The sequence below is a fragment of the Piliocolobus tephrosceles genome, chromosome 2, assembly GCF_002776525.5.
Source record: "Piliocolobus tephrosceles isolate RC106 chromosome 2, ASM277652v3, whole genome shotgun sequence".
NCBI classification, from domain to species: Eukaryota; Metazoa; Chordata; class Mammalia; order Primates; family Cercopithecidae; genus Piliocolobus; species Piliocolobus tephrosceles.
In genome coordinates this window covers 156,132,630-156,150,322 of record NC_045435.1, presented here as the reverse complement: position 1 = coordinate 156,150,322, position 17,693 = coordinate 156,132,630, and the positions used below count along the sequence as shown (strand labels likewise).

The 17,693-nt window shown below is 45.1% G+C and overlaps 1 protein-coding gene across 1 annotated transcript in view; it reads right to left on the bottom strand.

Moving 5' to 3' along the window:
- The window catches only part of LOC111539447 (inhibitor of carbonic anhydrase), a 56,176-nt gene that overhangs the window by 25,455 nt on the left and 13,028 nt on the right, over positions 1-17,693 (bottom strand). Inside the window, 9 exon segments of the mRNA XM_023207247.1 lie at positions 2,293-2,448; positions 6,127-6,165; positions 6,853-6,861; positions 11,149-11,230; positions 11,262-11,360; positions 12,611-12,749; positions 12,751-12,787; positions 13,239-13,359; positions 17,237-17,306. Coding sequence (XP_023063015.1) covers positions 2,293-2,448; positions 6,127-6,165; positions 6,853-6,861; positions 11,149-11,230; positions 11,262-11,360; positions 12,611-12,749; positions 12,751-12,787; positions 13,239-13,359; positions 17,237-17,306 — 752 coding nt within the window.

Below are 17,693 nucleotides of genomic sequence, written 5' to 3'. Positions count from 1 at the left end.
CTAGGGGTCAGGGAGAAGCTTTAAGCCAAGACATGAAGAGTGAGTAGGAGTCACCTAAGTGAAGGGAAGAAGGGAAGAGCCCTCCAGACAGGAGAACCAGCATCTGCACTGGCCTGTGTTGGGGTGGGGTGGGGGCATGGCCCAGAGAGCCTCATGGAGGCCATCAGGACTAAACCATCAAAAGAATGGTGGTGAGTGCAGTGGGGGGCAGGTCCAGACCACATGGGACCTTTTATTGTGATAGGTTTTGTTCTTTATCCTTAGAGAGATGAGAAGTCTCTGAAGGGTTTTAGACAATGCTGGGCCAGGGGCAGTAAGCAGGATATGGTCATATCTGCACTTTGCAAAGATTGACCTGGCAACAGGGTGGATGGAAACCAGAGCGGATGTGGAGTTCGGGTGGCAGGCTCCTGGAGAAGTTCAGGGGAAATGAGGGCAGCTGGGGCTAGAGGAGCACAAAGGGGAGGGAGATGAGTGGAAGGAGGAGAAATCGGCACCCCTGGAGATGGATGGCTGTGTGAAGGATGACAGTCAGGCTTCCCATGGGCACAAGGGGATGGACTGTAGGGTCCTCCACCACTCCAGGTAGTTCTGGAAAAGGAGCAGACTCGGCAGGGATGGTGCATTCGGTTTTGAAGAGGATGAGCTTAGTGTGCTCTTGAGATATCCATCTAGACATGTCAAATAGGCAGTTCAATACACACATGTCTGGAAGCTAAGGAGAGATTTGTGCTGAGGATAAGAACTTGACAATTATCAACACAAAGATAGATAAAAAGCATTTACCTAGTGCTTATCATGTGCCTAGCTTTGTATGTGTAACACCCTTTGGATGGCCATTGAGGCTGTGGGCATGGATGTGAGTGCTTGGGGATTCCCTTGAGATTGGGAAAAACAGTTTCATTTGGCAACTCAAACGTTTCTTAACTAGACTGGGAAATGGGGACCTTGCGAAAGCAGAAGAAAAACCAAGCCAGTGTGTTTCCATAAAAGCCAGGAGATATAATTCTAGGGCAATATGAGGAAACGCTGCTGAGAGGTCATGGGAGAAGTAGCGGAAGCACATCCTTCCAACGAACAGTATGGAGGCCACTGGTGGCTTGACCAGAATCCTTCCTGTGGAGTGATGCAGAGGAGCCAGGTGGCAGGGAGCTGAGGAGTGAGTGGAAGGGGAGTGGTTCCAACAACACTTTGATCACTCTGGCCTTAAAGAGGAGGAGGGAAGGAAGGCAGGAGCTGCAGGAGAATGTTGGGTGGGTTGAGGGTGGGGGGACTTTTAAAGATGGAAAACATTGGGTGTGTTTACATGTTGAGAGAAATTGTTGGACACACCAGAAGGAGAAGTAATAACTGAGGGTTGAGACCGTGGAAGGCAACGTGGGAGTGACCCACACCCAAGCACAGGTAGAGGGATTGGCTGGGGAGGGAGAGGTGGGGAGGTGCAGCCCCCCGGAGGCCCACAGTCTTGGCAGGGGAATGTTGAGGGAAACCTCTCTGATGGTCTCATTGTCTCCTGCAGGTGCAGTGAAATGGTCTGCTGAGAAAGGTGGCTGATGGTGTTTGTTTGAGGTGTGTGGACAAGTAGGACATTAGGAGAATCACCGGGAATGTGGCATGTGGAGCAGAGAAGTGGTGGGGGCGCTTGTAAATGTTGGGGGCACACCAGCAACAGTGCCTGAAGCATTCCGGTGACACGAACTGCTCTGCTGCCCTGTGACGCTCTCCAGCCGTGTTTAGCTGCTCAGGTACAGAAGAGAGCAGGTAATAGGGTTCAGTTAGGGCTGGGATTTTCAGAGAGTTGGGGAAAGCAGAGGAGCAGAAGCCTCTTAGGTAGTGGCGTGAGTGTAGCTGAAATGACGAATTCATCTAAGAGAGATGAGGATGAACATGACAAACAGCACTCCAGGACTTACTGGTGGAAGGTTTCCAATTAAGAAGGCAGCCATTTCGGTTTGTATGTGAAAACAACACACTCGTGTGCACCAATGCATCCAGCCCAGTCTTGCTTTGCAAACCCAGGCTTGTTCCCTGAGCCATTTGTGAGACATCAAGAATAGAGCTATTTCCCTGAGATCTGCCCTCTAGGCCAAGGTATTCCCCTCAGAAGCAAAAGGATGAGAAGAAGGGTGGACCTGCTCAAGGAGATGTGAGGCTCACCCACAATTTCTGTCAAGCTCTTAAGCCCACCACCCATTTATGGCATTTTCTGCCGTTCATCAAACTGAATTTCTCCTTTACCCAGGCACAGGCACAGGGAATGAACTGCCACAACACCTCCCAGAACATACTCACCACATTTACAGGACCCGGTTTGATTGTATATTAAGCCCATGGGGATGTTCCAGCTTGCAGAAGTCCCAACTACAGTGTGGCAGGACTTCCTGCCTCGAAGAGAGTTCCAGGTGACATCAGCATCTGATTTCTTAACCACAGCCATGACATAATAGCCTAGAAGTTGAAATACCAAGATGCAATTTCTTCTCTTTCAGGGAGAGAGGGGGAAGGAGGAGGAAGAATGGACAATCTAGTGAGATCTGGCCAGCCGTCCTGCACCAGGCCGTTAAATGCCATCTCTATATGGTGGCTATGGTGGAGCTGGTATTCTCCATTTCCATCCCATCCCACTTCTGGCTGGAAATGTGGAAACTACGCTTCCAATATTTCCTTGCAGCTGTGTTCTTAGTGTAAATTAGGATGTGTGAAATTTGGAAGGTGGCAGTCACAGAGGTCTTTGCCTTCCCCCTCACCTCTTTTCTGCTAAGAAATAAAGTCCTGGAGATGTTAGGCTTTTCTATCCAGATCTCTAGTATCCCTTCTCCATCCTAGAGGATTAGAAGCTATTATAGCAAATGCAGCAGCAGCAGCCACTATCAATTCTGACTTCCTATCCCTTGGTCACAGCTACAGGATGTGTCTTGAAATCACTGTACTAGTAGAGGTCTTGTGGGTAGTAGGTCTCCTAGGGAGTCAGCTCTGTCTCACTATGGGTGGCAGTCATTCCAGGAACCTAGTGTCCACTTTTTGTTAACATTTAATTTGCTGTATTAAATCCCTTCCTGCTTAAAACAGTGCTTCATTTCTTTACTGACCCCTCAGTGGTGTACTCTGTCTGTCCTTTCAAGCAGACAGCAAGACCATCTCAGAGAAGACTTCGCTGGCAGCAAGTTGCTCTTTCAGGAAAAAAAACAAAAAACAAAAAACCATATACATATAGTGTTTACTTATATACTATGTACATAGTAGTACATATATACATATAAGTATACATATTGATAAATATATACATTATAGATTTTATATATATGTTTGCACACATATTTACATATATATATATTAGTGGAAGGGGTGCCAAGATACTATTCTCATACCTCCAGGGCACTCTGAAAATACATTTTAGAGCTACTGCTGCTAGCCCCTGCTTGTCACTCTCCCTGGGGAGAGGGAATATCTTGAACCCCTCATGGTACTCTAGTAGAGAACCTTCCCAATAGCTATCATTATTAGGTACTGAGCCAAACAGACTAACACTACTGCTCCCTAGCTATGTCTACATAAATGCACCCACATATATTTACATACACTGTACTTTTTCAATAGAATCTTGCTATGTATTATTTTCTCCTTTTTTGAGACAGAGTCTTGCTGCATTATTTTCTGTGAGTTGCTTTATTCCTCCTCAATAATATATTGTGGACACTTGTTTGATTCAGTAGTGCTAGATATGGCTACATCATTCTGTAATTTGGCTGCATCTAACTTATATCTTATTATATATGGATGTATTTTATCTATATTGGGAGGTATTTTTATTGTGGCCCATTTTCCCCTATTAAAAACCATTTATTTCTATAAATTTTTGGAATTATGAGTATGCACTTAGTCAAGATTTTCTGTTGAATATAAGTTTAAAAGAAAGCTTTAATGAGTTATTTTTTAAGTCTCTGATTTTCTAGGTTTACAATAATCTTTTCTAATAATGACAATTTAATCTCTCTTCTCTTTCCCAATATTTAAAAAACCCAACTCTTTTCCTTATCTTACTGCATTTGCTTCCAATCTAACGCTCAATATCTTTGGTGGGAGTGGGCGTTCTTGCCTTGCTCCTGATTCTAATGAGAATACCATGAATATTTTATTTACTCCAGTCCCAATATTATATAACTGAATTGTGCTTGATTTGAATCATAAATTCTTAGAATTAGAAGATAATGTGGCTCGCCACTCCCCGCTTCCCGCACGTACACACCCTTTCTCCGTGCTGGAAATCAGTTCTCTACAAATTCAAACTTGGAGAAGTTGGGTGTCAACATGGCAGGTGGAAGGTCTGTCTTGTCCTTCCTAAGTGACCTCAGACATGTCCTTGACATCTAGGAGCCTACATTTTTCTTCAGTTAAATGGTGGCAGTGGAACCCCTCCTGGAGTGACTGACGGGGGTCAGAGGTGCAGATATGAGCATAGGCTTATCAGGAACGGAAAGGGCAGGTTGGGGAGGTGGCTTTCCAGCAGTGCTGCTAGTGCAGAAGCAGGACTGGAGGCCCCTCCCAGTGAAGCAGGTTATCCTGAGGCCATGGCAAACCCTTGCCTACCACACTGCGGTCCATGACACCAGTCTGGTAGCCAAATTCTGTCATAGTGCCTTCCTTCAATGCCACTATTTCTGTACCTATGGGATTCGTTATTGTCATCCATCTTTCCATGCGTGTGTGTGTGACTCTGAGGTTAACTCTCCCCGTCTCTACTCAGATGGCACCTTCACCGTCACAGTCAGCCACTCTGCCAGTGTCTAAACCATCCTTTAAGCATGCTTGTTGATCTACATTTGTGTATCATTGCAGTTTCCGAAAATGTCAACTACTTTTGAAGCAGTTAGGGTTGTTTCTGATGATAAATGATCAGAATAGAACACATAGCAGATAGAAGGTTGTTTGCTGGACTTTAGGATTAGGTATGAAGATACAATTTAGAGAAGACTTCTTAGCCATGACAGCAGAGAGGGATGAAGTACAGCATATCCCCGGGCTGGGGTCCTGCCACACAGGAAGGGGAGCTGCTGCAGGTGAGCAGGGAAGTGATGCCTCAACTTTGCACTCCAGTGGCCTTTGTGCAGGGTTGGCCGTGCAGGGTCTATTACCCAGTGCTCAGCAGGGGACAGAGACCACAGCTCCTTGTGCTGTGATGCTCCAAACTCCTCACCTTCCCCAGCTCTCCTGCCTCAGAAGAAACTCTAAACCCAAGTATGCACTTGGCTTTCACCTCAGGATTCTCTATCACAGCAGTTTTCAAACCATATAACATGCATTAAATTTGTTAAAACATAGGTTGCTAGCCCCGGCCTCAGAGCTTCTGACTCAGGCCTAGAATGGAGCCCCAGAATTTTCCTTCCCAACAAACTCCCAGTTGATGCTGATGCTACTGGTCCAGAGTCCACATTTGAGAACCACTGCTCTATCCACTTTCCAGGAGTATATACTAGAGACAGACCCTCTCTGCTTATCTGGAGACACGAAACGGAGGAACTTGCCCCCTAGTGGTGGTCTTCTACTCTAACGACTGATCAACTCCCCTGAGATCAAGCTCCAGCTGGCTAAAAGAGGAAAGGTGGATTTTATTTTCCTCCTCATCTTCATCAGCAGCATCTGTGAATCTCCTTCTCTCATGAGGTCTCTACTTAGCCCAGAAATGCCAGGAATGGGCCCTGGTGTGGACCTTCACACAGAGATGGGCAGGCGGCATGTGCTTAGGCGCAGTGTGTCAGGGCGAAGGGCCAGGGGTTTCCAGTCATTCCGCCTCTTCTCAAACCCAGGTGCAGCCGCCTTCTGGCTGTGTGGCCCTGGGCAAGTTGCACAGTCCCTGAGCCCCAGACTCCAGCTCCATAACATGGGACAACAATGCCCACATACTCCAGGGTTGCTGAGAAGAGGGAATGGGAATAGTGCAAACAGGAGTCCTTTGCCAACTATAAAGTACCCTGCAAATAGTATGATTACAGCCCCAGGATAGGTTTGCATCTTAACGATTAACTGTGAATTTTTTTCCACCTCCAGCCATTTTTATTTGTCTTCAAGCTTTCCTCTCCCCAACAATGGGCCTTGATCTTTGAGCCAGTGTTACTGATGCTAACTCACCTTCCATGGGGAAATTCACACACTTAGACCTAAACTGCTCTGAAAAGAAAAAGAAAAAAAATCGAGGTACGTGACATTAAACCCTCACATACTCCATCCAAAGTCAGGAGCTTCTCAATCTCAATAGTCAATAATAAAATGAGCAAGGTATCATTGTGTATCAGTGGGTTAAGTTCCTGCAAGCCCATTTTACCCTCTTCTGCTCTTTCCTATTTAAACATAGGTTACATCCCAAAATCTCCCCGGTACTCTGGCAGATGCAGGGAAAGAAAGTGGAGGTGCTCACTGAAGGCGAAGGCAGGGAGAGGCCATATCCCTTTGCATTCGCTGTGTAATAAGTCATCCTGATGTCTTTCTTCCTTTCAGAGTCTTAGACTGTAGTAGGCAATCATTATTCTTGCTATACGGGAGGGAAAGAACCCACAGTCCATGGAGTTGGAAAGATCTGGATTCAGTCTTTATTCTACAATGGAAGCATTACTCATCCTTTTTTTTTTTTTTTTTTGAGAATAGAGTTTTGCTGCTGTTGCCCAGGCTGGAGTGCAATGGCACGATCTTGGCTCACTGCAACCTCCATCTCCCAGTTTCAAGCGATTCTCCTGCCTCAGCCTCCTGAGTAGCTGGGATTACAGGCGCCCGGCTAATTTTTGTATTTTTAGTAGAGACAGGGCTTTGCCATGTTGGCCAGGCTGGTCTCGAACTCCTGACCTCATGTGATCCACCCACCTCGGCCTCCTGAAGTGCTGGGATTACAAGTGTGAGCCACTACGCCTGACCCATCACTTATCTTTTCTAAGCCTCAGTTTTTACAGCTATAAAATGGAGATACCACTATTTACCTCACAGAGTTATTTTGTTTTGAAAGATAATGTAGCAGATGAGGTGTAATCAATGATATCAGGGAAACCCTCTTTTACGCTGGCTTCATTTTTTGATGTGAATGGATCCCCGCTAAAGAACATGACCTTGTAGCCTCACCTTCTCAATCACCCAGTGCATCTGGGTGAAGGATCATGAGCACATGTGGCTCAGCCCCTTCTTTCTTTCTTGAAGACAATAGGGAGAGGGTTGTTTAGGTCTTCTTACCTATGACAAAATGTATTTCCCTTTGCCTTTTGTCATGGCATAATCCATCAGACCCGTTTTCCTGAACTAGCGGGCAAGTTTAAGGTAAGGGTAACTTGCAGCCCCGTGCCAGCTCTACATCACACACTCCAGTATCACTGTCTCAGAAATAAAGGTGTTATTTTGATCTCTTTCTGCCTAATTCCTCTGTCTATATCTTAATTGGTTCTGGCTCCAGGAGAGGGGTTTTTTTTTTTCTACTAGCCCCCTACACTCCAACAATAGTTATTATCTCAACACTTAACTAAGTTATTTCCTCATCTTTCTATGCCCACAGTCCAGGGGATCTGTGGACAGAAAAAAAATGCAGAAGGACACTTCCCTCCACTTACTGTAATTCTCTGCCAGGACAGGCACCAGCCCATATTTGCCTGCTATGTAGATGAATCCCGCATCCAAGCTCATGGCATCACCTTCTCCTTTCTGAAGTTAAGAAACAAATCAATAGTACCAATAGCACAATAGCTGTCTCCTGGGCCTCCGACCCTCAGAGGTTCCCATTTCATTGGCTTCATGTAAACATCCTTGTGATTAACCAATTGTGGATCACTCATAGCTTCTGCCATGTAAACACAAGGTTTAAAAAACTGGACATGCTCTTCGCCTATTGACCTGGGAACAAGTTCCAACCCAGGTCATGCCTCCTGGACATCCTGTGATGAGACACACGCTGAGTCCTGGACATGACCTCACCACTCCTTCTTTGTGACCATAGTCACTCAACTCAATGATTAACATGGCCAGACTCAGGGAATGCATTTAATCTGTGTCTATGGGACATGTTTCTTCCAGATAATGGTGTTCAAATCTGTTCCCATAATCCCACTAGCACCGTACTCAGTGCCCTGGCACAACAAAGATGTTCAATAAATAATTCATTTCTCTAGATAATGCACTAATAATTCACTTATTATTTTAATCAATTAATTTTTCTAATAGAGCAAAAAATGTATACTTACAGATAAGGTCACCAAGATAAAAACATACACATACATGCTCTTTGCTTTTGATCTTTTCACTACCCTTCTAGAAATCTAAAAACAGTGACTACAGCAGCAAAAACTTACCAAGCCTTATTATATGCCAGGCTCCTTTCTAAACACTTCACAGTGATTACCTCATGTATTCCTCACAAACTTCAATAAGCTAGGTACTAGAATTTCCCCTCTTTTATAAATGAAAACAGAGAAGTTAAGTTTGTCCAATCAACAGCCACTATGACTTAAACCTAGGCAATTTAATTCCTTGTAACCACTATTGCAGATGGCCTCCAAGTTCTGTCTATCCAAAAGCACGTATTCCTCAACACTATGCTATATACATTTTTTCATCCATAAGTTGGGTAAAAAGTATACCCCATAGGTTTATTGTGAAGACTAAATGAGTAATACAGGTTAAGAGCTTATAAACATGCTTGGCACACAGTAACTCCAGAAAAATTAGTTATCATTAATATTAAAGATATACTCAGAAATATAGGCATTTATAGATACAAAGATTTTTCAATCCCACATTGTCTGTAATAGCAAAGGATTTGGAAATAACTCAAACATAAACTCTGAGAAATTGGTTAAATAGAGGCCAACATACTTGGTGGACTATTACACAGCCATTATTTAAATGAGTGTTTCATTATTTAAGAAAATATACCAACTGTCGGCCAGGCACAGTGGCTCACACCTGTAATCCCAGCACTTTGGGAAGCCAAGATGGGAGGATCACGAGGTCAGGAGATCGAGACCATCCTGGCTAACGTGGTGAAACCCTGTCTCTACTAAAAATACAAAAAAATTAGCCAGGCATGGTGGCAGGCGCCTGTAGTCTCAGCTACTTGGGAGGCTGAGGCAGGAAAATGGCGTGAACCCGGGAGCTTGCAGAGAGCTGAGATCACGCCACTGTACTCCAGCCTAGGTGACAGAACGAGACTCCATCTCAAAAAAAAAAAAAAAAAAAAAAAAGAACATATACCAACTGTCCTCGGGATTTTGAATAATAATAACAGCTAACACTTACTTACTGCTTATTATGTGCCAGGTAGTGTTATAAGTACTCAGAGTTACTTAATCCTTACAACTGACACATTTAGGAGACTACATAACCATCAAGATCTTAATCTTATGAATTGGTCCTAGGAAAGTTTACCAAGATGAGGGTCTTCTCAAGTAAAACAAAACAAAACGAAATGGTTGCATAGCCTTCTGAGTTTGTCAAATTTTCATTCTTTTATTTATAAATCTATTTTTTCCTAATCACAAAAGTAGTTCTGTTCCTAATGTTAATAACAACACAATTTCATCGCTCAGAGATCATAATAGATAAAATAAATAAAATCATTCACAACTTCATCACTCAGAGATCATGTGATGATGATCTGAGTGACGAAGTTGTGGAAGATTTTATTTTTACTTACTGATTTTTTGTGAGACAGGGTCTTGCTCTGTCACCCAGGCTAGAGTGCAATGGTGTGACCATGGCTCACTGCAGCCCTATTTTTATTTATTTATTATAATATTTTATAATCAGAAAAAATAAACTTACAATTAAAGGATTGAAAAGGTTGATCTGCTTTCACAATTCACAGTAGCCTGACCATAGCCCGGAATGTCACCCTACTTCCTGGGGCTCCTAGGCAAGACACTCCCCTGAGCTTCCTGGACTCCAGAGCTGAACCCCACAGGAGTCCAGCTCTTGGGCTGGCTCTGAGTTTCTGCCCTGCCCAGAGTTGGAGGGGCCTGTGGGGTGGGTGGGAGGCAGCACACAACAGGCATCCTTATCCTGGAGACTGAAGAAGAGGCATTTGGGAAGGAGATTTTCAATGCCAGATTTGGCAGAAGTGCTGTGTGTCTGAGTGTCTGAACCCAGCCTTAAGAGCAGGGCCCTCCAACCGTGATGGCAGTGTTGCAGTCCTCTGGGGTCTCCTCCATGGTGCATGCCAAGGCACCACCACTCATAGCACTCTACTCAACATACTTGGCCCTCTCATGGTGGCCCACTGCACACCACTGCACCCTCGGGCAGTCTTCCGCATCTAGGCCAGGTGGAGGGATCCAAAGGAAGCCCCAGGTAGGTCTGGGAGGTTAGTGTTGCAGAGTGGCTGTCCAATGAGGCCCTCACTGGCAGCAGCAGAGCTGACATGTCTCATTCCCATGACACTGCTAATTCCTGCTGTCACCCTCCAGGAGAAATGGGGGAACTCAGTTCTCAGAAAAATCAGTGAAGACAGAGCTTCCTCCTGCTCCTAACCTCAGCTCCTCAGGCATGACCTCCCCAGGGAGGCCTCTCTGAGCACCAGCCCAGCTCAGGGCCTTCTGGGGTTTTCTCTTGCAAGACTGGGCTCCCCATCCAGGAAGCATGCCCCACATGGCAGTCACGAGTTCTGTTCCGGGTGGGCCTGAATGCGCTCCCCTCACCCATTATCTTTGCTCACCACTATATGCCCACATCTAACACAATGGCTGCCCTTCTGTAGATACAAATACTTACTGGTTGGCAAATGGAGGGCAAAGCTAGAAGAAAGAAGGAAGGAAGAAATAAACCATGGAGATCCAGTGGATGACCAGACCAGAAACCTCTGGATAGTGGTAGTGGCCACATTCCCACTTCAGTTTAGGATGGATTATTTTTATACTCCATGTCGAATAGACCCACCCTGAGTGGGATGACCCTAGCTAATAAAAAGGAGGCAGGGCCATCATGACTTCAAGTTGTCTAGAATATGAAGACCGTTAAAGCTCTTTTCTAATCACAGAAAACCCCCTCATTAACCCAGTGCAGTTAGTAGCTCCCTTGGGCTCTTCAGGCCAATAGCTTTAGGTGAGGCTTGCAGGCACCTGGAAAGCCTCCCATGAGGGCCCCACCCCGCCCTGCTGCCCAAGCTGGCCAGGTCCCTCCCGGGACCTTGCATACCTCTTTTTGCATCCTGAGTCGTAGAAAAATACTCATATCCCAGGTACAGCTTGGCATCCATGTTAGGTGGTGGCTGCTAGCACGTTGTCACCTCTCAGCGGGACCCTTAAAAACCCATGAGCAGCATCAGTAAACAGCAGGTCTGTCTCGAGAGGAGAGCCAAAGGGCTGAAATCCCCATGACTTGTCTTTTCCAAAATGTTCCTGTTCAAAGGACAAAAGAGATGGTGAAGGAGGGAGGATGACATAGAGATAAAGGTAAAACAAACCCCAAAACAGACAAGGGAAACAGAAAGCAAGATATGAGTGCCTGAGGGTGAAGACAGTGGCCAAGGTCCCCAGCATCCCTGGCTCATGGTGAGGGAAAGCTCTCCTCAAATCCCAGCTTGTCTGCCTGAGTGTGGCCTCAGGGAAACTGCCAGGGGCCACCCCCCAGATCCATCCCTCTCCACTGTGGGCTGTGGCTCTGTGTTCCCATGGGACAGTCAGCAAAGGTTGCCTTACCCTCAGGCCATCTGATCACCCTAAGCGCCCGTGGTAGTCTCCATCCTGAAGAGGCTGGTGATCCAGCACCGTGGCTGCGATCAGGCTTCCTGAGCTCCTCTTCTCCCCATACCAAGCTTGCCACTGAAGGACCAGCTATGGGACATCAAACGGTCCCTTCCCTCCTTTCTGGTCTCCAAAAACCAAAGGGCTCTTTGCCTATGACTCCAGTTGACTGGCCCAGAGCCACTCCTGACATAGCTCACAGCAGCACCTACCCACGCACTCTTTCAAATGACTGGCTGGTGTTTGCTTTTGCAGCGACTTTACGTGAAATGTCACCTGCTGCCCTCCCTGACAACTCCCACCTCCTTAGGGTACACACAGTTGCTCCCCAGGGCCCAGGAACTTTCCCAGATACACCCTGCAAATCAGTCCCTTTGTCCTCCACAAAGGACACCATCCATATTCATGAGGTAGTGCGATCCATCGGGTAAGAATCCATACTCGTGTGCCTCCCACACTCATCTGTGAATGACTCAAGACAAGTCTTTGCCTAGTTTATCTCTGAATCCCCCAGCGCTAAGGAGAGAGCATTGGCAGAGGTGTCAGGAGGGCAGGATCACATGCCATGGGATGATGAGGAGCACTTTGTGGAGGAAGAGGGGCATGTGAGCTCATCCTGAGGACCCGTTTAGAAGGAAAAATAATTAAATGGGATAAGAAGAACTTCTGCAGAGAGTCTTTAGTCCACCAGGTTCATGGTTCCAGACGAGGTTTTATGCCTCTGCTGTCTATAATACATACAGACTGAGCGATTTGTCAGTGAAGAGGATCACGTGTGGCATGGCTCCCACTGCACCCTGAACACACCAGGACTTCCAGAGTGACAAGAAGTCAAGGAAGTTAACCTCCCTCCAAATCCAAGCAGGGAGCACTAAGCCAGAGAGGAGGATGGCAGGTGGAGATACCTGGGCCTGGATGAGAAGCTCCCAGATCAAGTCCTCCTTGCCACCCACACTTCGGGCCATGACAGCATGAGAAGGGACCCAGACCAAATGGCAGTGCTTGTATCCATCTACCGGCTTCCGGGTGTTGTTCAGGCAAAGGCGCATACTGGTCCCTGTCAGCCTTGTTTGCCAGGTTGTCTGGGGAGGGAAAGCCCAGGTGAGCCTAACACTGGAAAGCCATGAGCTGTAGTTAGGATGACCCATGCCTCTCAACGAACCATCAAATATGTGGCCTGAAGAGGACTGAGACAATTTTTTTCCAAAAACATTTTATACAGGTAAGGACTAGAGGCCTTGGGAGTGAAACAGCTGATTCACAATCTCACTGCAGGTAGACACAGGGCTGGGAGGTGTGCCTGGCCCAGGGCAACTGCCCCACTTCTCTGTGGCTCTGCTAATAGGAATGGTGACAGCAAATGTGTACTGTACACTCATAGTTCATCAAAGACTTGCCGAAGGCTCTCCAAGCTCTGTTGCATTTAATCCTCACAACAACTTGGAGAGGTCAGTAATATGATTATCCCATTCTACAGATGAGGAAACTGAGACTCAGGGACTTAAGGTAACTAGTCTGGGGCTGATGCATTACCATGCCAGGACAGCCTAGGTCCCCCACTAAAGGGGCCACATTCCCTTTGATGCAGAGACTGCTGGGGAAAGGTGAGAGGGTTGAGAGATGGAAGCAGGTCTAGGGGCCCAGTCAGGGTAACCTGCAGGTACAAAGATGAACCAGAAAGACCCTATGAGGAAAACAGGCTCTTTGATTCCATTGTCTAGGTATTGGAAAGTGTTGTGGGTTCAATAAATTCGTATATTGAAGTCCTAATCCACATTACCTCAGAATGTGATCTTATTTGGAAATAGGGTCCTTGAAAATGTAATTAGTTAAGATGCGGTCACACTGGGTTAGTGTGGACCCCTAATCCAATACGACTGGTGTCGTTATGAAAAGGGGGAGTTTGTACACAGAAGACATGCACTCAGGTCATGTGAATATAAAGGCAGAGATTGGAGTGATGTGTCTGTGAGTCAAGCAACACCAAAGATCAGCAGCAAACCACCAGAAGCGAGGAGAGTGGCCTGGAACAGATTCTCCTCACGGCTCTCAGGAGGATCCAACCCTGACAACATCATGATCTTGGAATTTTAGCCTCCGGAGGTTAACGGACAAGACATTTATGTTGCTTAAACCACCCAGTTCATGGTTCTTTGCTACAGCAGTCCTAGGAAACAAATACAGACGTGTTACTGGATGGAAAGTCTTGACTGTGAGTTGTCCAGGTTCTCAGCACATTGAACAAAGAATTGGAGAAAATGCACCAACAAAGCAACAAGAGAATGAAGCAATGGAAGAAGCAATGAAAGCACAGATTGATTGAAGTGAAAGTATACTCCACAGAGTGGGAGCAGGCTCCAGCGAGCAGCTCAAGAGCCTTGATTACAGTGTTCTTTAGGGTTTTTATTAAGCAAAAAGAATTTGATAACACCCCAGGTGCCCAGTTGAGGCCTCCAGTTGGTTATACCCTATGAAGGACTGGCCCATGGTCAATCAGAGGCTGAAGTGGAGACTTTGGTCTTGTTATCACAGGAGCCAGGATGTGACCTATGTCTTGCCTAGAAGTAACTGACTACACCTGCTATTGCTTATGCCTTCACCCTTGATTACCCTAATTCCCTATTCTCCTGCATCAGATGGTCTTTAGGGTTGATAAAATCTCAAACTGAAAGAGAAAGAGTGTCATCAGGGCTCCTGTGAGTAGTTACAATTTCAATTCAGTATTTTCTCTAGAAAATATGTTTTAAATCTCTACATTAAAAGAAAAATTTCAAAATTATTTAGTAATATTAGAATTAAATTGAGAAAATCAATATGACCTATGGCTTCAGAAATAAATCAGTTTTCCACCTTGACCACTCAAGGGCCCAGGGTGGCAAGAGCAGCCCAGGGCTCTTCACCCCCACTCATTGTCATAATCTCAGGACATTCTCCTACCAGGCAAGAAGAGATCTTACAAAATACACAAGTGACTTTGGGTATAGGTAAATCAAGATGGTCTGGGGCAATCTGTTGTTTCCATAAAGTGAAGATGTTTTCAAATACTTCAGGGGGAGATAGAAGATGCTGCCACTATCATTAAGTGTGGTAACTCGAGCATCCAAAGGACATAATAATTATTTGGAACAACTTGATGAGACCCATAGGTGACCCCACTAATTAAAATTGTGGATAATAAGACATGCATCAATTGCCAAAATGCTAACAAACTGTGTAATAATGAATAATAATTGTAGTCAATGTGTAATAATAAAAACTTGATGAGACCCATAGGTGACCCCACTAATTAAAATTGTGGATAATAAGACATGCATCAATTGCCAAAATGCTAACAAACCATGTAATAATGAGTAATAATTGTAGTCAATGTGTAATAATAATAACTTGATGAGACCCATAGGTGACCCCAGTAATTAAAATTGTGGATAATAAGACATGCATCAATTGCCAAAATGCTAACAAACCAGTGTAATAATGAGTAATACTTGTAGTCAATGTGTAATAATGAGGAGACAGTGAATTGTGAATAACTGAACAAGGGAACAAAGGACACTGAAGTCAATTTCGTGTTAGGGAAAGACATTAGGTAGTAAGGAACTGGGACCCATGTAAAAAGCGAGGACCTAAAATTCTCCTTATATAGCAGATATTTATTATAAAAATGAGCTTAGCACAGTGACTATATACCTGTATTTCAAATGTTTTGAATGTTCTGTATCTGATAGAAATTTAATTTGTTATAAGACCCAGAATCTGGAAACTCAATTTGTCTGAAATATTATTTTGTTTGTTTATGGTAAACTGTCCAAAATTCTGAAAAAGTTTGTTTTATTTTACTAAATGTAAAAAAAAAAAGATGACGAATAAGAAGAAATACATTTTTGTCCATGTCAATAATGCTTTTGCAACAGATTTAATTGCAGATGTGCTAATAAGCTCTGAAATATTTACAATAATTTGTGTGTTTTGCTTAAGGTGCCTGAAGCAGTTGAGAGACATTTATGCTGAAATGTTCTGAAGAAAGTGATTAAATTTGAAATTTCAATGACTAAGAGAATTGATTATTACAACTTGTTTTATTAGATGGTAAGTATTGTTTAAATGTTCATAAAATTTGTTTAGTAGGTTTATAGATGAATCGAACTGAGCACTAAAGAAAGAACAAATACAGCAGTCCCACCTTATTCAAGGGGGATATGTTCTAAGACCCACAGTGGATACCAGAAATCATGGATAGTACCAAACCCTAATATAGTATGTTTTTTTCATATACATACATACTTACGATAAAGTCTGATTTATAAATTAGGCACAGTAAGAGATTAACAACAGTAATTAATAAACAATGGAACCTTTTTTTTTTTTTTGAGACAAGGTCTTGCTCTGTTGCCCAGGCTGGAGGGCAGAGGCGTGATCATAGCTTGCTGCAGCCTCCAACTCCTGGGCTTAAGCGATTCTCCTGTCAGCCTCCCAAAGTGCTGAGATTACAGGCATGAGTCACTCTGCCCAGCCAAAATCGAACAATTATAACAATATATTGTAATAAAAGTTAAGTGAATAGGGCCTCTCTCTCTCTCAAAATATCTTCTTACACCATACTGACCCTTCTTGTGAAGGCACTGCAGCGTAAATGGGAAGTGCCAGGAATAAGCAATTCACAAGTGTTACATTGCCTGCTGTTCTGATAGTGTGATAGAATCTGCACTGTCCTGCTCTGTCCCTCCCAGGACGTGAATCTTCCCTTTGTCAATGCTGTATCCACTCTGTCTACGTTATCCGCCTGTTAGTTACTTTGTAGCCTTCTTAGTGATCAGATCCACCACAGTGGTATCAAAGGGCTTGTGTTCCAGTAACTCTTATTTTACTTAGTAATGGCCCCAAGGTGCAAGAGTAGTAATGTAATACTTTTGCACCTTGGTTGGCCACAAGTCCAACTGTGTAAAGTGATACTGTGGATAAGGGGAAATTACTGTAATAGAAATGCTTACATAGAAATTGTCGTGTGGCATGAATGAGCTTTACCCATCTCTCGATATAAGGCAACTTAAATCTATAGATGGGCCAGGCGCGGTGGCTCACGCCTGTAATCCCAGCACTTTGGGAGGCCGGGGTGGGTGGATCATGAGGTCAAGAGATCGAGATCATCCTGGGCAACATGGCAAAACCCTGTCTCTACCAAAATACAAAAATTAGCTTGGTGTGGTGGCATGTGCCTATAGTCCCAGCTACTCGGGAGGCTAAGGCAGGAGAATCGCTGAAACCAGGGAGGCGGAGGTTGCAGTGAGCCGAGATCATGCCACTGCACTCCAGCCTGGCGAGGAGTGAGACTCCATTTCAAAAAAAAAAAAAACCAGCTTTTCTGGCTAGGGTGGGGTCCACACCACCCTTCACCCTTCAGACACCTGACAGGTGGGAGAGCCACAGTCAGGCACAGGCCTCACTTCTCCCCCATGCAGCCCCTCTGAGGGTCAGCCCGGACTGCTGGCTCACAGGGCTTTGCCCAGAGTTCCTGAGTATTAGTCTGTCCTCACAGAGGCGACGGCTTTGTCTGAAGGGCCTCTGAACCCCACAGCTAAGCCCAGGCCAAAAGCAGCCAGGAGCCTTGGAAGTCACCAAACCAGACAACTCTGAGGAGGCAGGATGGGATAGAAGGACCCTCATTTTCCTCTTAGAAAGCAACCAAAAGCAACAGGTTCAAATTAAAAAAAAAACAAAAAACAAAAAACCTAAAGGCTTAAAGCCTTTCCATGGAGACTAATAACTTTGGATAGCCTTGGAGTAGTAGCTATTTCTCTTATGGAGCATGGAGTGTGCAGAGGTGCCTGCAAGGGGGCTGAGAGGGAGATGGGGAGGGACACGCACAAGAAGCAGCTCAGCAGAAAGCTGTGAGAGAGGAGGTCCTGGCGTGGGGCCCTCCCGAAAACCCAGACCCATGTCTGTAGATCTCAGAGTCCCAGACCTGAGTCTGTCTCCCCAGCATTCCCTTGG